The 23279-nt window shown below is 42.3% G+C and overlaps 1 protein-coding gene across 2 annotated transcripts in view; it reads left to right on the top strand.

Annotated features, from left to right (window-relative positions):
• CHM (CHM Rab escort protein) overlaps window positions 1-23279 on the top strand; it is a 145815-nt gene that overhangs the window by 53687 nt on the left and 68849 nt on the right. For both annotated transcript variants that reach the window (XM_090059407.1, XM_090059406.1), the window contains exons 5-8: window positions 11219-11603; window positions 16332-16448; window positions 17041-17161; window positions 20955-21180. In XM_090059407.1, coding sequence (XP_089915533.1) covers window positions 11219-11603; window positions 16332-16448; window positions 17041-17161; window positions 20955-21180 — 849 coding nt within the window. The remainder of the gene's footprint in view (window positions 1-11218; window positions 11604-16331; window positions 16449-17040; window positions 17162-20954; window positions 21181-23279) is intronic.

Here is a 23279-nt window from a genome sequence, read left to right as displayed (position 1 = left end):
AACATCTTCATCAGCAATTTGGATGAGGGGGTAAAAAGCACCCTGTTCAAATTTGCTGATGACACTAAGATGTGGGGGGACGTGGGTACATTGGAAGGATGCAACAGGCTACAATCAGACCTTGACAGGTTACAAGGGTGGGCAGACGGGAATAGGATGGGTTTCAACACAGACAAGTGCAAGGTGATGCACCTCAGGAGGAACAACCAGCACCATACCTACAGGTTGGGGAACTCCCCTCTTGTCAGCACGGAGGTGGAAAAGGATCTGGGGGTCATCATTGACTCCAAGATGAACTTGGGCCGGCAGTGTGGAGAGGCAGTCAGGAAGGCCAACTGCACCTTGGCATGCATCCACAGATGCATCTCGAGCAGGTCCAAGGAGGTGATCCTCCCCCTCTATGCGGCACTGGTCAAGCCGCAGCTGGAGTACTGCGTCCAATTCTGGGCGCCGCACTTCAAGAGGGATGACGACAGCATGGAGAGGGTCCAGAGGAGGGCCACTCGTATGATCAGGGGACAGCAGGGCAGGCCCTATGAGGACAGGCTGCAGGACCTGAACCTGTTCAGCCTCCATGAGAAGGCTGAGGGGGGATCTTGTGGCCTGTTATAAACTAGTCAGGGGGGATCAGCAGGTATTGGGGAAGTCACTGTTTCCCCGAGCACCGCCAGGAGTGACCAGGAATAACGGTCACAAGCTGGCAGAGGGTAGATTTAGGTTAGATATCAGGAGGCACTACTTCACAGTCAGGGCGGCTAGGGTCTGGAACCAACTTCCAAGAGAAGTGGTGCAGGCTCCTACCCTGGGGGTGTTTAAGAGGAGGTTAGATGAACATCTTGCTGGGGTCATTTGACCCCAGTATTCTTTCCTGCCATGGCAGGGGGTCAGACTAGATGATCTGCTCAGGTCCCTTCCGACCCTACAAACTATGAAACTATATGGGCCTGGAGCTCAGTCACTTGGGACTCCAGGGACCTCACTTAGGAGTATACACCACAGGTGGGGGTGACCTTGCTCCCATTCCCAGTTGCTGGCAGCCCGTGCCAGGGCCTCCATCTGGGTAGAGGCTGTAACCATGGGTTTTGCCTGGGTGTTGGCCTCAGTGGTGCAAGGGAAGGGAGCGCCCGTTGGGGCCAAGGCGGGGAGCGTGAGGTACAATGCATCCCCACTGTTGTATGGTAATAGGCTATGCTACTGCCCACGAACTGGCCTGCAAACTGCTGTGGGCTTCTAGTCTTCTCTCCCTCCTCTTCTTGCCTCCAGCAACTGCCTGCAAACTACTTCCCCTGTTTGCAGTCCCTGTTCACAGGCTACCTGGTCACTGGCTCCCTGGTCACTTGGGGAGTCTCCTTTTATACCCTTCTGGGCCTGGGCTGACTCAGCCCCTTTGTTAGGGCTTCTGTCAGGCCCAGGCAGCAATCCCACAACAATCAACAATCACACAGTAGTCAACAATCACTCCCAAGTTTTTAGAGCACACACCCCAGCACACAAAGCCCACCAAACACACACTCAGCAAAACCAAAGGCATAAGCAGCTGGATCACTTACCTTTCCTAGGCAGGATCTGGTGCCTTGCTTCTCGCCTTCTGCTCTCCTCCTTCCTCCTCTTGCTTCCAGCAACTGCCTACAAACTGCTTCCCCTGTTAATGTTATCTAATTCATCTTCATTAAAATAAAAATTATACATATTGTAACATCAGCTTCAAAACCACAGTCATTTTAACTCTGTCCCTATGAATATTGTTTAGTCTCATATATGTTATTATTTTTCATCCATCTGTTCCCATATAATTGTGTATATAATCTTGATAGACCATACCAGGGGTTGTCAACTGGGGGGTACACATACCCCTGGGGGTACTTGGAAAAGGGCTAGGTAGTATGCGCAGGAGGGGACAGAGCACCACCACCCCGCACTGCTGCCTCCCAGGAGCAGGGTTGGGTGGGAGGTGAGGGTAGTTGTTCCCCTCTGCGGGCCTCACAGGTGCTGCCCAGCTGGCTGCACGCTGGGGGTGGGGGAGCCTCGCATATGGTGGCTGCCACTGCCATCCAGTACCCTGTGCCACCGCGTGAAAGCCCCCTTGCTCCTCACCTGGCCGCCAGCATCCCCTAACCCCCACTCTGCCAGAAGTGCACCCAGAAGAGGTACACTCCTTAAAAAACGTTGAAAATCCCTGGACCATACAATAAACATGAGCCACTAATGCAATGCCTTAGCCAGCAAAGCAAACCAAACACTGGCATACATCTACTGATGCATCTCAAACAAGACTAAAGATGTCATCCTCCTGCTTTACTCAGCCTTCGTGAGACTGCAGCTGGAGTACTGCATCCAGTTCTGGGTACCACACTTCAGGAAGGTTATGGAGAAGCTTGAGGGCATCCAAAGGATGGCTATGTGTATGGTTAGAGATATGCAGAGCAGGCCATACAATGAGAGGTTTAGAGACATGGGTCTGTTCAGCTTGGAGAAGAGAAGGATCAGAGGGGACTTGGTGGCAGCCTGTCAATATATAAAGGACTCATATCAGGGACTGGGAGAACATCTGTTCTCCAAGGTTTCCCAGGGGAAGACTAGGACTAGCAGTCATAGATTACTAGAAGATTGCTTTAGATTAGACATAAGGAAAAACTTCTTTACAACTTGAGTGTCCCTGGTCTGGAATAGACTTCCACCAAAAGTGGTACAAACACCTACTCTGGATATTTTCAGAAAATGCCTGGACGCTCACCTTTCTGGCATCATCTGACCCCAGCAGTCATTCCTACCCAAGCGGAGCGGGGCTGGACCTGATAATCTCGAGAGGTCCCTTTCTTCCCTTAACAACTATGAATCTATGAATAATGTTTGGGAGAGTTGGTTTTAAACAATGCCCTTAGACGAAGAGATCACAAGTTAATTCACTATAATTAGAAAGATAAAAACGTGTTGGTAATTAAATTTTTTATTAAAAAACTGGCTTGCAAAGTTAACAGGAGAAAAGAAATAAATAACTGTGAAAGTGGCTTAGGATATCTAAACAAAAGGTTCTAAACTTATCAGGAATTTGCATCCCAAGCAGAAGTGAAGTTGAGTTGAACTTTGAAAAAGAAATGTAGAAGTGGAAAGGCAGAAAGGGCACGGTGGCAGTGTAGACTGATTTGTTCAGAGATGCATAAGTTTTCATTAGACATCAGCCTACTTTGTCAGATGCTAAGAAAAACAGAAAAGAATTAGGCCAGGTCACAGAGCAAAGATAATTTAGGTATGGCTCCAAACTAAATGAATGCTTCACTTTGTTTTTTAAGACAGTTGACAATGAAGAACACAGAAACTGGTAGGATGGCCAATAGGAATGTGTTTATAGGAAATGGCAAGTACCGCATCCAGAGTGGAAGTAAAACTGTGTTCAATGAGCTCATATTAAGAGAATTCAGGTCTCTAAACAAAAATAATTTCTATCTCAGAGTACTGAAAAAGCTGACACATAAAACTGTAAATGCAGTAGCAAGATATTTTAATTAATTTGATAAATTATTTATTTTGGTGATAGCAGTGACACTGTCACCATCTCAGTGGCAGAATAATAGGCAGTAGTACCTGTATTGAAAACTTGATTTATTATGGAGATTCCTGCATTCCTGTGGTCCCATCTTTACAGTTGTATAAAAACCCTACTTCCAGAACTGACAGAATTGCTTGCATTTTGGTCCAGAGCTCAATATTAACTGTTGCTCTATTATATAATTTTGGTGGAAGGTTCTGTAATTGGGTTGTAGAGAAGGGGCAAATGCTTGTGCAGCAAATTTAAACAAAAAATGATAGTGAAAACGCTACCCTGATTATTTATTTATTTATTTATTCATTTATTTATTTTTGGATTGCTGGAAGTAGTGCTGGTAGAGAGTGTTAAGTGTAGAGTAGGGCTTTCCAACTCATGGCTTGCATGTTACTACTCTCTGGCCTGTGCCCAGCTATCACTTCATCATTATTTCCCAGCTCCCTCTCCCTTCTTGGGCTTTTAATGCCTGCTGCTTTTCCCACGGAGTGGGGCAGTGCAGCACGGCATGGTTTGGGGAGCTTAGGGTGAGCCTGAGACCTTGTACAGGGTGTGGTAGAGGGAGATGCACCCACAGGGACATGCAACGCAGCAGTGGGGAGGGATGCAGGCTTTCAGTGCAGAGGTGAGAAGGAATGTAAGTGCATGGTGCAGCAGTGGGATGAGGGACATGGGTGCATAGTATAGCAGGAGAGGGGTGTCCATGTGGTGTGCAACCTGAGAACCTGTTACTTGTCCTGGTGTGACCTGCTGGGCATGTGACCCCCATTGGTGCAGCATGCAGTTGGACAGTTCTGGTGTAGTGAGTGCAGGTGAGTTAGTTACATTTATATGATGCTGAATTCCAAGATTCTGCAATGTATTTACTTGGCTATTGGTACTTTTAGAGTGATGATGTAGTGATGGTGGTTGAGGAATTATGCAAGAGGTAAGGATTTCTTAGGGTAATATCTTATATTGGACTAACTACCTAGTTGGAGTAGAGTTGGACAAACTTCTGAATGTAAGACAATCTTCTTTGCATCTGAGGAGTAAAAGCCTGGACATTCTAATAAAAAAAACCCAGATGGAAGACAGGAGAGAGAAATTCCCAGGGGTAGCAGACAAACAATTAGCAGTAGAAAAGAAGCTGATTACTGGGAGATGAAGGCCTGTCAAAAGGGAGTAGGGTCAGTCTCACCTTTCATGTGTTGAAAGAATTCAGAGATCAGATAGGTTTTATAACGTGCCATGAAACCAGTATCAGTGTTAAGCCCTTGGTTCTTAGTGTCCAGTCAGCTTATGAAGTTTTGTTCCCAAGTTAATATTTTAAAAGTGTTAGATAAAGGATAGATTTACACACGAGACTAGTGAGGTCAAAGAGGGGGTACTTGTTCTGATAAATGTACTTCAATGGTGTTTGTATGTCTCTGTCTTTTATATTTTTCTGTGAGAGTTCATTCTGTTGTTTAGTTGCTGTTTGGTTTCACTCATGTAGTTGCCATGAGGGCATTTGGTGCATAGGATCAGATATATCACATTTTGGGGAAGGCATGTGTAGGATCCATGAATTCTGATGGTTGTAGGGCGGGGTGTTGTTTGTATTAGCAATGGAGATACATTGTCAAGAATTTCTTGTTAACACAAGGCTATTAAGTCTGTTTGGCAGTGGGAAGTTTGCTTCTGATGATTAGATAGTCAAGTTTAGCTCTTTAGGTTTGGGATTTTCCAGTGTAAGTCCTGGGTTTTGTTATCTTCCATGTTATGGTAGTGTTAGGGTGATGCAGCTGTCCATGGTGTACTAGGAATTATACTAGAGGCCGGGATTTCTTAAGGTGATATCTATTGTTGGACCAATTACATAGCTGTGATTAGGGTAAACAAGCTTTTGATCGCATGTTTATTTGTTTTTTTTACTGTGCTATGCTGGTTTTTACTACTCAGACTTAATGAAGAAGGACTTGCATCCAAAAACTTGTTTAAGTATCCTAACTATGCAAGTAGTCCAATAAAAGATATGACCCTAAGAAATCCTTATGCTTCTGCTTGGTTAGCATTACTTTGAGTGGGTTTACTTGATGGGGGAAATTTTGATAGTGCAAAGGAGTGCCATCCCAAGACCAACAAAAGTATATCTTTCCAGAAAAGTGGAGAATGTGTTTTGTGTGTGGATAAGCTGATTTATGCTGTGCCCTTCTGGCTAACCAATGGCACTCTTCAAATATACAAAATGGGAGAGTGAGAACAATCTGGAGAGTTTTCTTCTGCTAGTCCAGACAGTCTCCTACCCCTGAGACTGCAGAGAAGAGAAGTAGGTCTTTTGGTAAGTCTGCAGAATGCTTCTTAGCTGTTATGGGAAATTTACCTATATTGATAGTTACTGCTATTTGATACTGTACCTTTATAGGTCACCTTTAAAATCACAGTTCATTAGGTTTCACCTTAGAAGAGATTGTTTGTTCAGTGCATTAATGGCTTGTGGTATAAAGATAAAAAGATAATACAAAAGTATTGCCAAACTCCTTTAACTTATAATGACATTGATTTCATTCATCTTTGTTGGTAACATAAACTAAAATTCTAAGTTCAAAAGTATTAGTTGCTGAGGTAGACAATATTGAAGTTCAAGCTAAAAAAGATAGATGAGATTAAATGTGCAGTTTTGCTTTACAAGGAGAATTTTAAAGAATGTTGTCATTAGAAAAAGGAGGCCAACTACACAGAATACTTACCTGTGGTGACTGCCCTCTAACTTTATTGCCATTATGATTCTCATGTTAGCGATTAACCAGAATTGCACAAGGCATGCTTTCATTATATTGTACTAAAGGTTACAGACAATGCCAGTAAAGATGAAAACACATATAGTTAATTTCCTGCTTTCTAAAATAAAACTTAGATTATACGTATGTTTGTGTTAAGTTAATTTGGGAACTGTAATCCCTCAGAGGGGGGAGAAGGGAAGGGGGGAGTATTTGGTAGTTAAGGAAACTGCCTATATTCCATGTGGCTATTACCTGAATGCCTGATTTCCAGGGTTTTCATAAAGTTCCTGTGCTAGAGAAATGTGGGAAGAATTTATGGCTGTTGTGAGGCTTGTCTTGTGTCAGGGACCTTCTTGTCTCTATTCACTCATCCTCTCAGTGAAAGTCTCCTCCTTTTTCTGAGCCTTCTTGAGGATAAGCAAGGAATATAGTAAGTAAAATCATCATTCAGCAAAAGCCAGGCAGCAGGTGAACTAAGCCTAAATTCCAGGGTCCTTTTGTACATGCCACAAAATTGGTCTTTTAAGATGGTTTAAATGCCCTTTTGCACTGCTTTAATGGCAAAATCATGTTTGGCTGTGTATTCTACTTCAGTGGCGTTGCTGTTAGCACCATCCCCGCTGTCTTCTCCTGCCACCAGTACCACCCTCCTACCGCCTTGCTGCTCTGCCCCAGGGGCAAGCCAGCCATTCCCAGGCAGTCCCAGGTGGCAGGAAGGCAGTGGGAGCATTGCAAGGGTGCTGGAGCTTACCTGCCTCTGTTGCGGCGTGGCAGGGCGGGGGAAATGAGCTGCTGACGGGTTGCATAGTCCTTTTGCTGCAGGGGACCCCAGTGCTTTCCTTTGCAGCTGCGGGGCCCCACCAGGCTGCATCTGCCTGCTGGTGCCCAGCCTGTGTAGTCCTGTGGGGTACCGCCACTGTGGAGGGAAGCACCAGCTCTGCACAGCATAGGGGCTCTGTGACCCGGCAGCAGCCCATGCAGGCAGGTTTGACTGAAGGGGGAAAATAAAAAGCAGTGAGGAGCCTGATATTTTGTTTCCTTTTTTTCTTTTCTTCCAGAGTCTGTGTGGCTCCCTGAGCTGTGTTGGGGGCCCAGTGCTTCCCTCTGTGGCTGCAGTGCCTCCTGGGACCTCCTGGGCCAGGTGCCAGTGGGCAGGTGCAGTGTGGGGGGTGCTGCTGCAGAGGGATGTACCGGCCCCCCCGCAGCTGTGGAGGGAAACACAGGGTCCCTGCACAGCTCAAGGACCTCCCAACCTGCCAGCAGCTTGCCCCCACTCTCGCCCCCCACCACCAGAGAGGCAGGTAAGCTCTAAGGATTGGGCCCCCACTCTTGTGTACATGCCATGGGGGGTTAATTTGGTTTAATTCTCCCTAAATTGAAACGAGTTTTTTAAAACCCATCACTTAAATTTAGGGAGAACTAAACTGAATTAAACCCCCATGGTGTGTACAGGACCTCAGGAACTGATTGCTGGAAATGGACAAAAGAAGAATGAGGCTCTGCCACCATAGATATAAGATAATAAGACTGTGGCTCTTAAACAAAACCAAGGGGTTGGGGGAGGAGGAGGCAGTGGGGAGTATGATTGGAAATGGAGACAAATCATGTTTCGTAAGATGTACAAGTTGTATGCATGACCTCATAATGAACCAGAATGGAATGCCTTGCACCCCTTAAGATTTATTTATAGAATAAACTTGTTCTAAAATTTCTTTGGCTGATGAGGCCACATATATTAAAGTTCTGTTCATTAATGAGTTAACATGTGATTGTGTGAGAGAAGCATTTTCTAGAAATAAGTATGTATTATAAATAGTTTATATCAAAGACATTTGAGATGAGCATAAAGCCACATTTGTCTTACTGTGTTCTGTTAGTCTGTGATAATTGGTTACTCATTTAGCATTAATGCCTTATGAATGGGATTCAATAAAAAAGTGTGATCTATGTATGTTTAGTTACTATATCCTGCAGTCTGATCCACCTCTTTAGTGAAATTTGGCATCCAAGCTAAATAGGTAAACTGAAAGTTCTTATAGGCTAAAATTTCAGACCAAATTCCCATACTTCCTGAGGAGATGGTAGACTCTTAGAGACAAAATATCCTTTATCAAATGAAGAACTGAATTTAGTTTTCAGTTATTTTCAGTGGTGTAATGGCTGGGATGTTAAAGCAGCTTTACATATTCATAGATAAAAATAAAACTCTTCAGGTTATCTTTTAATGGATGTTTATTTTTAATATCATGTTGTAATTTAGCCATGTTAGTCTGAAGTTAGGCAGAAAGCAGGGGGTGTCATGTTAAAGGCAGATTTGATCAGAAAAGTATAAGCTTTTTGTAAGCTACAGTCTACTTTCTAAGGTGATATGAATGGTCTCTACTTTAGGTAACTATCTGCAGGGCTGTTTATCAGTTTGACAGCTGTAGGTATTCATGTTTATATTAATCTTAGTGGGTGTGTCTACACATGAGTATTTAAAGCACATTAGCCCAATTTAAGGTACATTAAGGGTGCAGTTCTACACATGCGCGCCATTAATGCACCTTAAAAATGGTGATTTTAGGCTAATTGCACCTAAATTTGAGCCCTGCATAAAGCAAGCATCAAATTTAGGCACAATTAGTTAAAGCGCACTTATGCATATGTAGATATATTAATAACATGTTAATGCAGGGTCTTTAGTTCTGGGTCTGCCCAGTCACTAGGCGGCCAGCCATAATCCAGCCCCAGGGCTCCTGGCGTGACCACCTCTCTTCCTCCAGGGCTGGGCTGCTGTCTGGCAGCCCCTAGCTGCAGGCTATAAAAGCCTTCAGCCATTTTGTGTCCTGGGGCACACAGCACAGAGTGCTACATGCAGAAGCCTACCAGGCCCCCATGTGTCCCTCCTGGACAGGACCCATGCAGCCTTTGCCTGTCCTGTCCCCTTGCTGGAGCTGCTTCCTGGCCACACATGAGATTCGTCCCGGGGCTTCTGGCCCTGCTTTCTACAGCAGCTGGGCCAACACCTGCTCCCTGGAGTTTTGTACCCCCACCTCTGTCTCTTTGAAGGCACTGTGGTAAAGCACCTCTGCCACGTGGCTCACAGTCCCTGCTTGCGCCCCTGTCCAGGATGCTGCTAGCAGCCCTCCAGGGCCAGCATCGCAGGGGCAGACTCACAGGGGCCCAGAGAGCTGGTGTAGGGAGCATTTCCAGCACATTGTCCCCATCAAGCCCCAGCTCTGCCCATGTGTCCACACCTATCCTGAGTGCCTGGATCCCCAGCTGGACCTGGAAGGTGGTGTGCAACCTCGTAGTGCTCTGGGGCAGGGCCAGCATCAAGAGGCCATTCACACGGGGCGGGTGCTCAAACACCCACATTTATGACACCATTTCCAGTGGAATACATGCGTGTGGCCACCCGTGGATGGCACAGCATTGTTGCATGAAGGCCAGGGTCTTGTGGGCACAGTGGGTGGCCGTGACCGAGTTCAGTTGTTGATCTGTTTATGTCCAAAAGACCATGCCCTTCATGCAGGAGCTGACCCACATTTTGCAACCCCAGGAGATAGGCTGCATCCCTGCGAGGGTGGCCTGTCTTCTCCTGCACTCCACCATGATGCTTCTGGTGATGTGCCACCAGAAGAGAGGAGCACAGGTGTGGTCAGGGCACCACCAGGATCATCATCAGCAGGGTATAGTGGCTCAGGCAGCCCTCTGCCTGCACAAACAGCTGGCTCATCATGCACTGCCTGGGGCACATGCAGCAGGGGCATGCTCAGGGCACAGTAGCAGTCCAGGGGGGACCAAACCTGGAGCACCTCCCTGGAAAGGCCCCCAGTGGGGAGAGCAGGGGTAGGACCAGCCTCTCACCCCAGTTGTCTGGGAGCCCCACGTGCCCTGAGCCCAGGTGCCATGGGCTGGGCGGCAGTGTGGCAGAGTGGCTGGCCTGCAGAGAGGAGGGAGGGAGCAGGGTCTGGAGCTGTGCGAGCAGGTGCTGCCAGCAACCTGGCCTGTTCTGCCCTGTGAAGGGAGCAGGGGAGGCAGGCAGCTTGCGTCCAGTGGCCACCTGGACCCAGCCCTGCCTGGAGAACTTAACATGGTCCCTGGGCACCCATGCATGGCCGACCTCTGATCTGTAGCCATGAAGTGTATGAACCCTGGTGCAGAGTATCTAATCTCTGAAATGTTGCAAACTCTCACAAAAGGCTTCTGTCTTTTGCTTCTGCAGGCCCAACATATGCGTTGTGGGGAGAGGCTTCGGGGCCTTGTGGGAGTGCACATCAGGGTTGCCACAACCCACTGGCGAAGCTACCTGGATGTGCCTGCTGTACCAGCTACAGGGCCAGGAGCTGGAGCAGTGAGGCCTGGGAAGTGCAGCTGCGGCAGGATCAGGGCAGGCACGTGCTGCCTGCATCTATGCCATGCTGCTGCTCTGTTAGCCCAGAGGTCACAGTGTATAGGGTGTGCTTTCAAGATGGCTGCCAAGTGCTGGCAGCTGGCTCTCCCTTCAGCATGGCTGCCAAATGCTGGCAGCCCTGTATATGGAGGCTGGAGCTCCCCCTGGTGGCCACACGGGCATGTGGCAGGGCTGGAGTGACTAAAAGTCCCAAGTTTCACCATGGGTAGACACCTGCCAAAAAACGCTTAATGCGCATTAGCTTAATATGAATCAAATTTAAGTGTGCTTAAATTCATGTGCGGATACATCCAGTCTTAGTTTTATGCAGAAACGGGGATTTCAAGCCTGTTATTTGATTTGCAGAAATGTAGCCCTGGTGAGTTACAACTTTAGAGTGAAAGCAGCAGGGTACTGTAGCCATTCCAAATAAGACCTTATTTTGATCAGGTAGTTCACTTTAATGCTTTTAATTAAAATGTTTCTGAAGTTCTTCATTTCTTGCACTAGATCAAACTTCAAGTTTTTAAATCTCTGTTTTTGTGTTCTAATCAGTCAGGATTCAGCTGAAGATGTTGAAGAAGCTGGTGCGTTGTCAAAACTGCCTGACTTGGGAGGTTCTGTTACTAATGAGACTGCTCAGCAATCTGAAAAAGGGTGCTTGGCTCTAGATAAACAGTTATTAGGGACCAAGGGCTGTGAAATGTCTCCAGAAACAATTGCAAGTAATGATCTGGAGTGTACACCAGAAGGGGAAGATACAGAGGTTATCTCTGAAAGAGAAAGTTCCTATGATGCAACTTCTGGCCATTCTACTTTGGAAATAGAAAAAACTGACAATGCATCAACAACTGAAGTTTCTAACCTGGAACCAAAGAAAATTACCTACTCCCAAATTGTTAAAGAGGGCAGGCGATTTAATATTGATTTAGTTTCCAAGGTAAGAATTAATTAGCTATCTCTTCATAGAATTGCATTTACTTCAGTGAAAAAAATGAATATACTTAGACATTCAAGGGGTTAACAAGATGGTCGTAACAACATTGTGGGGGCATAAGACATAGGCTCTAAGTAAGTGAGCATGTAATAGTTTCTCTTTACAAAAAGTGTCTTCGGCACTGTAACACAATGTATTTTTACATCTGTTCCTTAATGAAAACAACCAAAAAAGCATAGCTCGCATAGAAGTAAAGCAAATTTCCCTACAACTGAGAGCTTAAGCAACAGTTCTTAAATTTAGTTCTATTCTTCTTAAATACTTCAATAAAAACAGTTTAACAAGGAAACTTCACCTAGGTGCAAACCTTTGTTTTCAAGATACAGAATATTTTTTCAAATCAAATTCACTTAGTGCACTTAAAGAAATATCTAACTACCCTTTCCTGAACTCAAACTCAACCTGAAATCTGATACTATGGGGCTCTTATGTTCCTTCAGTAACAAGCATTAACGAGGGAATTCTTAATTGTCAGCACATTGGCATGCTGGATTATAATAATATGTCTATTTAAATAAAAGTTAAATGCATTTAGTCCCTAATGTAATTATTAAGCTAAATGAAATTGGATGTTGTTGTTACTGTTCTGAATTCTTACTTTGTCCTGTTCTTGAGAGTGGTTTCTTAAAATCTGATTTGCTTACCAAACACTCAGATTTCAAAACAATGTTCTTTGTCCAGTGGGCAGTAACAGACTATGTGTGTGCGTGCGCGCACATGTGTGCTCACCCACACACATGTAATTTAATTTATAGAGGAAATATATATTTTACAAAGGAAATCTGTTGCTGACGTGTGAGCATCTGTACCTACAGTTACAAGTTCTGTTATAATGCTGATAAGATTTTTTTTTTTTAACTTCAGTGGACCGTGTGAAAGCAAGACTCTTTAAGTCTGGGACGGAATTTTTTCTTTATTGTTCAGTTTGGAAAAATAGTTCTGAAAGCTAGAAAAGAAGTTGTTTTTAATCAATAACCTATTGAATTATCTGAGTTGAAATGACCAGAAGTGTTATTTGCCAAACGTGTCACACTCTGAACTTACATATTTAGACTTTCTTATTCGGCACCATCAGTGATATTTAAGTTTTTATGACAATAAAGTTACAGTAGCCAAAATAGTGAATATTACGTTTCAGTGATACATTTTAGGTCATGTATTCCAGAGCCTAGGGTACACTTTGCAAATCTACAGTATGTGAGACTGATCCTACAGAATGCTAGAGGTCATGATTGGCAGCGTGCACAACCTGTGCATGTATCCATTTTGATTGATGCACTTCAAAAGATAAACTTAGAGACAGCACTCTAACCCTAGAAGCCATTATAAGGTAACTGTAGATAAAAGGGGCAGAATACTAGTTGGGGAGAGAGGCAGACTGGGGAAGTGTCAGCCAAAATTTCCACTAACTTGCAGCAGTTCATTTTTAGCACATGGGCTCTGAAAGGCATGCCCATCCCACCATGGGCAAATGTACACTTACATTTTTACATCAGAGGCTTGGTTTTCAAAATTTGGAAATCTGAAATTGTAACAAATAGGGATTTTGCCTCTCCATTGGTACTTTGTAGATTCCTACATTCCGGCTAGATGACTTTCAGATTAGTAGCACTAGATATAAAACTTTCTTCAGTGCTTTTAATTTAGTAAGCTTTTTTGGATTAGTAATTACATTTATGTCCATCCACCAATGTATAATAAATATATAGCTTATACAAAGAAAGCAAAAACCAGCTTTACTCATCAGTTCAGTGAAATAATAGTGGAGACTGAAAAAGTTTGAAAAAACTTTGAGGTACTTATAATTAGCAAGTTTAAAAATGTCTGTATTTTGGGAGCTAAGACATTTAAAATTAAGTATCTCCCACAAAGGGAAAGATGCAAGTAGAAATTGCTTATATTCAAGAAAAGGCATAGACATATCTGGGATAGATTTTGAAGTATGGTATTTGAGGAACAAGATACACGGTTAAAGAAGAAAACACATACTATGAATGGTAGGTCATCCTTTATACTAACTGGCTTAATATCCTTCAAAGTGTTAAAATAGTAAAGTATAAAGACACTGAAAATCCCAGATCTAGGGGGAAAACAATTACAGACGTAAAATAAGGCAAATGAAAAATGCTTCTGTGATGCATTTTCTAATAATAGAGAAGCTTTATTAACAGAGACTTTTCATAAGTTTTGGTCATTAGGGGTGGGCAAAAGGAAGGAAACAAAAGAGACTTTTGCCCATCATATTATGATATACCTCTTCTAAAGGAAGAAAAAAGTAACTTTAATTTATAATGGTTTGAAATGAGCACAAGTAATTCCAGGCAAAGACATTGTTGTAGACATTACATGAGAACATGTGTTACAGAAAACAAATGTAATGCAAAGTTTCTTATTTTTCATAATGGTAGTATGTAAAAGCCTTAACAGAGCTAGGTGGGTGTCACATGCTGTGGTGGGTGTCATAAAGGCAGAATTAAAGTAGTCTTGATGTGTGTGGATCTTCAAAGATGATTGAATCAAAATACGTCCTGTCAGCTAGTTCTGGCCCGCAAGGCTATTCCATCTGTCCCGTGGGGCCCCTCTGTAAACCCTGGCTGCCTCCATGCAGGAAGTGCAGCTTTGGTGGCTAAGCAACACCCCCCACTCCCCCAACCCAGCCTGGCCTGAACCTCCCCAGCCCCAAGCCACGGGACATTAGAGACAGGAAGCTGTTGCTTGGCAGAGCTTGTGCCTGGCCACCCCAAGGCTCTTTCCAGCCCTCCCCGCCCGCAAGCCTGGAAATGCAGGTAAGGGCCCCACTGGGCTGGGGCCAGGGACTCCTTCAGGGGGAAAGGGGTGGGAGTGTGGGGAGCTGCATTCTATGGGGCCAAGCTGGGCTGTTCCCATTCTGCAGGACCACAGGAGCTGTGCGCTATGGAGCTGGGACAGGCTAGCCCCATATACTGCTACCCTGCGGCCAGAGAAGTGCTGTTGAGCCAGGTGGGGCTAGCCTCACATGCTGCTGATGTGCAGCCAGGGTCTTGGGTGGGAGCTATGTGTTATGGGCCTGGTGGGGCCTGTCCCTCATGCTTCCACCACCTACAGCCAGGGATTTGGGCAGGAACACAGGAGCTATGCACTATGGGGCCAGGTGAAGCTGGCCCCACATCCAGCTGCCATGTGTGGCTGGGGACTTGGGCAGGAGAGCTATTGGGCTAGGTGGGGCTGGTGCCACACACTGCCACCACCTGTAGCTAGGGACTGGGGTGGGAGTGCAGGGAGCTGGGCACTGTGGAGCCAGGCAGAGCTGACCCTACTCGCTGCCACCACATGCAGCTCCAGGGACTCTTACGCCCCAGGGCCCACCCACACCCTCCCACAGCCCTCACATACTCCAACCCCCTATCATATTCCCACAGCCCCCGCACAGTCCTACACCTCTCCAGCCCACCATACCCTCATACATACCCATACCCTCCCACCCCACCCTCCCACACACCCCCAGCCTAACTACATACCCTGCACCCACACCCATTCACATCCACCTCCCATACCTGCACTCTGCATGCCCCCACACCCCACTACAGAGTATAAAAGAATAAGACTGTATTTAAGTTATTATGTAATTGCCTCTAGATACACTATGTAAATGCACATAAATTGGGCAAAATATTTTTTAAATAAAATTAAAATAAATTACAGTGCATGTTTGATTTTTAAGTTTTTTAGCATATGATTTGTTTTTCTTTTCTGGTTTCAAGGTGGCAACCCCCACCCCTCCCAAAAAGAGTACTTCCGGGGTAAGGGGATGGACTTCCAGTGACAGAGGTCAGGGGGCAGGGTTGGGACTTCCAGTCCCAAGATGGCATTCAGGGGGCAGGGCATTTGTCAAGGGCCAGGGCTACCCCTGTGGCCCTTGACAGCTCACCAGAACTCATTGAGCGGCCCTCTAGCTGAAATAATTGCCCACCCCTGACCCAGGTTATGTGCCTGGGTAGTGGAGTAATGTGGTTGTGACAGTGTGGTGGGTGGGAGAAAAGGTCATACTGGGCTTGGTCATATTGATTTTGAACAACTAGCATGCATACATGAGATGTTTGGAGAAGAGTTAATTAATGTAAGGATGATACTTGAAATCATAAGAGGATAAGATGGTCCAGTGATAGGTTATAGGGGGAGAAAAAGAAGTGGCTGATGGTAATGCTCTGAAAGAAATTTTCGGTCCCAGTGACTGGAGAAGATTGCTGTTACTGTGGTGTGCAAAGAAATTTTAATGCATAATACTTCAGTTGAAAGCCAGAAGTGTTCATTGAACTTAAGCTGCAGTTTTGTATGATAGAAACTTGTCCTTGTAGTAAAGAAGCCAGCTTCTCTTCAAGCACTTACACACAAGATGTCTATTTCTCCAGGTGAGCCTTGCCATGCTAATGAAGCTATGTAATTAGTGGGGAGGAGCCTGTTTTCTGTGGGGAAAGCAGTGCTCTCTTGTTAGCTACTTCTTTATCCCTCTCTTCAACACAGTTTTGTTTTATTCTGGGGTCTTTGCATTTCCTTATAAGCTCTAATTTCAAGTGGAACTTCAGAGTTCTTTTGAGAGAGAACCTATAAAACAATATTATTGAAGCGACTTATGTTTTAATGCAAGTATTTGTTTATCTTTATCCTCAAAAATATTTTTATTTGTTTGTACAGGTGCTTTATTCCCGGGGATTGTTAATTGACCTCCTAATAAAGTCGAATGTTAGCCGATATGCAGAGTTCAAAAATGCAACTAGGATCCTTGTATTTCGAGAAGGAAAGGTGGAACAGGTACTGTAGAAGAATGTGGTATATTAGCTGAATCTATTCCTTTTTTAAATATGAAAAAATATAAACTGATTTTCATAAGACATTTTGCTGCTGTAAGCTGTTATTTTTTCTGGGAAAATGTCTTTATCTGCGTTCTGTTTATGGTAAGGAAATATTACAATTGTACATGCCATAAATTAAACATCAAAGTTTATTCAGCTAAAATAGGAATGTGGAACTGAATAGATCAGTGTCTTAGACAACGATCATGTCCAGCTGTTGACTCGTCAGCTGGATCTTAAAGAGGAGCCAGTTTTATTTCCAGACTTCAGAGCTAGACTTGATATGTCATTAGTTCCTGGTTACAAGGGAAATACCATTAGCCTAATAATGGCAACAGATTTACTTGGTGGAGTTCAAAATTAATTAGCCCTGCATTTGGCAAAGATTCTATTGAAAATGAAAGGGAATAATGGAACAGGAAAATAAATGCAAGCAACTGGAATATTCTTGTGTTTAGAAAGATTTCTAAATAGATAGTATAATAAATACAGCCTCCATCTATCCTGCTCTTCCTTCCATTTGAAAAACTACTAAAATTATTATTTTCCAGGTACCTTGTTCCCGAGCAGATGTCTTCAATAGCAAACAGCTCACTATGATAGAAAAGAGAATGCTAATGAAATTTTTGACATTTTGTTTGGAATATGAACAACACCCTGATGAATACCAAGGTACTGTGTTTCATAGAATAATACACACCCCCTTATTTGTGAGTTCATTTGGTTATCCATACTTTTGATAGCTCTCCTGTGTTTTCACCTTATTTATTTTTATGGATTCAGCTTCAGAGTAGGTTTTGACCTTTTCCTGACCTTTTCACTTTAGTGTTACTCTTCTTAAATTCTCACTTATTTAGTTCTCGTGATATTTGTAATTTTTTTTCAAATTTTTTATTGCAATAGGTTTGTCAAAAGTGTATTTTTTATTTGTGTTCTTTTTTTCATTGAGGTTTTTATTTACCTTTTGTGGTATACTTTCTTTTTCTTTTTCTTTGGATAATTAATGTACATGTATTTTTGATCCTGTTGATACTCATTCTCATAAATGACAGTACAGTTAGTCTGAAACACTGAAAATGAGGTTTTTAATGTTACATTTGGAGAGATTTTTCTCTGGAATGTTGGAGAATATTCTTCACAATTAATGAAAGTTTCATATAGTGGAGAAAAAAATATGAACAAATTTGAGCCAAGTTGTGAAAAGAGTCAAAGCAAGCTTGAAAGAAAATTATGAAAATCCTGTTTGGGTTTGAAGACTCATCTGAAGCCATTGAAAGCACCAAAGGATGTAGTAGAGATCATACAGCTTTGCTTTTGGAATGAGACAATATTTTATATAAGGTATTCTGTGCCCACTAAAGCCTACGGCTAAGTTAGAAAAGCTTTAGGAAAAAATGATAATAATGAGCAGAAGTGATTGAGACACTGACATGTATTTTAGAGAATACAGATACTTTCATAGATGACAGAAAAAGTTATTATTTTTTAAATAAGATATATTTGAAGGAATTTGCTACTTTTCACAGGGTTGGGATATTTACATGAATTTAGAGAAGACTTGGTTGAATACGTGTCTTGGGTTGGGTAGCAAAAATGAGAGTGAAAAACTGTAAGCACATGAGAGAGAGAGAACTGGTCAGGATAGATTTGTGGTTTTTAGCCCTTCCATAATTTCTCTGAATTTAGCGGCATCCTCTGTGGATGTAGGTGAAGGCCTCTCCTTTTCTCTGTGTAAGGGAGATATGCCTGCACCTGCCCTTGCCTGTGTTTGCTTTGGTGCATGAAGCCCAGGTTGAGAATCATTGTTCTGGCTGCTGCAGGTTTTTGCAGGGTTCAGATAAGACACTTGAATGGGACCTGATTTTTCAGACCTGCTGAGCTTCTGCTCTCTGAGCATCAGAGCACCTGTATGCAAGTAGGGCAGTAAATTATTTGTGATAAGGGGCAGAATCCCTTACCTCCCTGCCTCTCTCCCTCTCTAGGATCACTTCACTGTCTTGCCCTCTCTCCAATGGATCCCAGCCCCAGTTTTCAGCTTCATTTTTGAAAATAACATGAAGCAGCAGGCAGAGAAAACAGATGGGACAGGAGGTTTTCTTGAGGTGCCTTCTATCCTGCTTCTTACAAGCCCTCAGTCCCTTCATGGACTTTGGTTGATGAAAGGGGAGGCTGTCTTTGAGAAAAATCCTCCAGTTGTGACCCTGCACTGGTATCCTGTGGACGTTGCTCCTTCCTGTGCTTAATCCTGGCCAGGGCAGCATAAATCAGGCTTGAACTTGTTTCCCTTGTGGCTCCCACCTCCTGTATGCTGAGGAAGGTCTCCGGTGAACTTTAGCTTCTCCTGCAAGGACCTGTCTCTCTTCCTCCAGCTGTCTGCTGGTCACTGCACAGGGTCTTACACGCTCTGCAAGGCACAAGCTTGTCCTTCTTGGTCCAGCCCACCCCCTGATCCTCCTGCATGGGACAGGTCCATCTGCATTGTGTGTGTATATTTCTGGGAGACATTAGGAAGGGTTGGACTGGGAAGAGGGGCTCCTGCCTGGTTTGGGGTTATCCGGAGAACTGTAATGTAGGCAGCAGCAGGCATGTGTGCCACAGCCCTTCCTGGCCACACCGGACACCCCAGTGGAGAGCCACTGGTATTGATAATGAGGTGATGAACTCTAGAAAGTCTTCAAGGGAAAAACTCATTAAGCCAAAGCAGTTTATAGATTACAGGCAATTTCAGGTTTGCTGCTAGTGGAATAAAAAAAGCAGTGCTTAGAGGAAAAATATTTGTAAAATAAAAATATTGTATTTAGAAAATTTACTTAGTACAAAAAAGAGAGACTACATCAATTTAGGTGCAATTCATTGATTCATATACCAGAATGAAGTTAGATTTATTTTAGTTCTAGAGATAGTTACACTGATTTTTGTCACTACATTTTAAAGTAGGCTAGGAATTGGAGATTTTTTTAAAGCTTTTTAAAAAGCTTTTTCTCTGTAATACAGAGTTGAGATATATAAGACTTCTAGAACGGAAAGACACTGAGATACCTGTTTTTATAAAGACAACACAGTGAAAAAAAATGTAGTGTATTTTATGACTTGCTGCTTGGCTGTACACAGGTAGTAAAATACATTAGTAATGGAACAGCGGCTGAAGCTCAAGCGGATGATATACTTTTTATAATATTACTGATTACACTGAGAGTAAGTTTTACTGAATTATTTCAGCCATTTGAAATTTCAAGAATGAGCATAATTGATTTCAGAGATACCGTGTAAAAGCATCAAAGTTTATTACTCATTATAATTAAATTTACCTTAATATGTGAGGAAATTTCCTATTTTAACTATGAAGTATCACAGACATGCATTGTTTGAAATTTGAAACATTTTTCAGAGCTCACTTTTCATGCAGTTCTGAATACTGCCAAAAAAGTAATTAAAAAAGAGAAATAAATCCTCCCTCATATCCTGATAGATCCTGTCTATATTAATTGTTTTTTTGCATAAATCATCAGTTTACAATATATTCCAAGTGATCTGTATTTTGAATTATTAAAAGCTTGTCTGCTCATAATTATACACTTTACGTATATCAGTGGAGTAAGTAGGCCTATCCTTGAGTGGATGCAAATACGCGTAGAAAGCCCTCTTATACCTGTTAGCTTATTCTGCATTCCTTTTGAAAATCAGCTAGACCAGCATAAGACATCTTCATATCAATACAACCATATACCAGATATGGTTGGTACTGCTTTAAGTATTTTTGTAGAAAATAGTTTCTTTAATGGAGTTGGCTAAATGATGTAAAATGGTATAGACCAGTCCTGACTCAGAACAGATAACATATTGTTAGGTATGTCACAACACTCGTTCCTCTCTCGCTATAACTTCCCAAACAGCTACCTCCTTATTGGAGTACACCTATACAGTGCAAAGCAGCCTTTTGCATGGATATCCTGAGCTAGCTCTGAGGACAAGTCATATTAGCACGGTGGTGAGCCCTGGGTTAATTAGCTCTGCTGGTTTAGTTTTAGAGCTAAAGATGTACAGAGCTAGCTTGGGGGTATTGTGTGTAAAGTCTCGTGTGCCATGTAGACTCAATGGGCAAGCTAGTGCATTCACAGTTAGCTCAAAATATTTCCACACAACATGGTAGATATGCTGTTGGGATGTCTGTACAGGTTTTAGATTTCTTTCTTTCTAACAAATTCATTTTTATACGAATTGTATTATTTAAAATCAAGGTTGACAATCCATCTTTAGCTTCCATCATTTCTTTGCTTAGTTTTAGTAACATACTGGAAAATTGAGATGTTAAAATGTTTTCTCTCTCTTTTTCTCTTTCTCTCTTCTTTAATGTGTTAAAATATTAAAATGTAAGGATTTTTTTAAAAATTGAAACTATAACGTGAAAATTTCCACTGTTAAGCTGCATCCTTTACCTGAATTGTATTTCTTTCCCTTGAAACAGATTACAAGGACTCTACATTTTCACAATACTTAAAAACCCAGAAATTAACACCTAACTTGCAACATTTTATTCTGCATTCTATTGCAATGGTATCGGAGAGTGACAGCAACACCACAGATGGGCTCAAGGCAACAAAAAAATTTCTTCATTGTCTTGGCCGTTATGGCAATACGCCCTTTTTGTTTCCTTTGTATGGCCAAGGGGAGATTTCCCAGTGCTTTTGCAGGTAAGCAAGACTTTTTATATTTCTTGATAAATAAGTAGAAATGTTTGTTAATTGAGTATTATAAACCTATTCTTAGCTGTCTAGTGGTAGACAGCTAATATAACACTTCCATTTACCTTGTATTTTTATTTTTCTAAAAAGTATAAAAATTATTGTTTGTTGAAATATTTTCTAAGTAGTATGGCATTTTAATTGGCCAATTTAAAATTCCTATTACAAAGAGGGTTTAAATTAATCCATGTTCTTTTATTTTGTAAAAAGCAAGAATTTGCGAATATATTTTTATGAAATTGTCATCAATGTTCAACTTCTGTTTCTTCATCTCTTATTTGTAAATTCCTCTCAAAATGGGAATGTAAGTTTTACAACAGTGTATTCTGAAAGATAGATATTGCACTCTTTTGGAAAGTGGAAAAAATGGCTTTTCTGTCTCCCCATACATACTTCAGGTAATGCAGAGGTCTCAGAAAATACCCTTTGTTAGCTAATTGTTTTGTAATTGCTTTTGAAAAAGTCTGAGAAATGGTTCCATATAAACAGAAATATTCATGCTATGATGATATAATCTGAAGAGCTATGTTGTTAGGTGCAATTATTAATTGATAAGATTATTAGAATAAATAAAGGATCTGTAAAAGCTGAAAGTTAACAACGGATTTTCTCCATTGCTAATTTTACAGCTGCACAGAAGGAATAAAATAATGTTATCTAAAACCGTAATCCCTAACACCTACATTTAACTTATTCTTGGGCGAGAATTCCTATATAAGATGAGCTATCTCAGAGCAGCTCTGAGAACATTTTCAGAGTCACTTTTAAGGATTGACCTCTGTCTGCATGCAAATCTCCATGACTGTCTGAGAAGGTTTTAGTATTTAGAACAAATTCAGCATATAGTCACTATGGTGGTAGTTGCTATTTTGTGGCTCGGAGGATTTTTAAGTGATGAAACAAAGTAATGACATCACTGTGATACCTGTCTTAAAATAATGTACTAATCTATCTGGGGTAAACAATATGAAATCACATCTTTGCTCTTTTGGCATTAATATCTCTTTAGTCCTTGGAAATCCAAATTCACAGTGAGATGTTAACACGTGTGTTTGAACAATCCTAATATTGTTTTGTTTACAAAATGTGCAACTATTGTAATTTTGAATTTTGACATTCTAAAAATTACAATCCTTTCTGTATAGTAGCACTTAGGCTAGAAACAAATGTTGCATTTGTCCTGGGACATGTGCCTGTGTTTGTCCCAGAACAGAAGTATTCTAGGTTTGGCGTGTACACACATCACCCTTCTAATCAAGGGTTAATTAGCTGCTTTTCTGACATTGATTCAATTATGCAATCCCTGGATAATTGTTCAGACACACTTTGCCATGTCCCAGGTTGAACTATTGCTACTTCTTATCTTGTCAACCTCTTTAGGATTTATCCTGGGACAATGGACATGGGCATCTGAAGGATTGTATTTTGTCCTGGATAAAATGGTTTATTCCAGGACAAATCCAACATCTATTTGCGGCCATAAAAAAGGGCACTGATTCTAAAATCAAAGCACGATGACCCTGTCTCCATAACAATGCCCTGCACTCCTGTAGTTTCATTGTTACATCCATGAAATGGAAGCTTACTCTTAATCTCTCCTACAAAGTCTGATTTGTCTAAGGAGTTGCTAACTAGAGGTGTTAGACACCTTCAAGCACCAAACGCATGTGTTGTTTCTTCCAGTTCACCTGTCCTTTTAAAGCCTGAAAATGAAAGAATCGCCTCTTCCTCTTTTGCATTGCTGGCAAGCAGCTTTCCCACACTCTTTCTGCAGGTTATGTAGTAACTTGTGCATTTTATATAACCATGAGATTTTTGTACTTAGTAGAACAGCACAAACAGCCTACTTTACCTTTTAGTGGATTTGTTATAAATATCAGTATGAGGTCTGACATGGCATGTTTTCAGGTTGTGTGGAAATGGTAATTTTTATGCATGCTTAGTTGTTAGGAAGTACATGTTGTTTTCTTTGGAAATAGGTGACAATTGCTTTGTTCCTGCCTGTAATGTATAATGGGTTCCTAGTTTTTCCTTTCTTACAACACTCC

The sequence above is a fragment of the Crocodylus siamensis genome, chromosome 8, assembly GCF_052110815.1.
Source record: "Crocodylus siamensis isolate JL-2025a chromosome 8, ASM5211081v1, whole genome shotgun sequence".
NCBI lineage: Eukaryota > Metazoa > Chordata > Crocodylia > Crocodylidae > Crocodylus > Crocodylus siamensis.
Note: the sequence above shows the minus strand (reverse complement) of the source record. Positions and strands in the feature narration are given on the sequence as shown.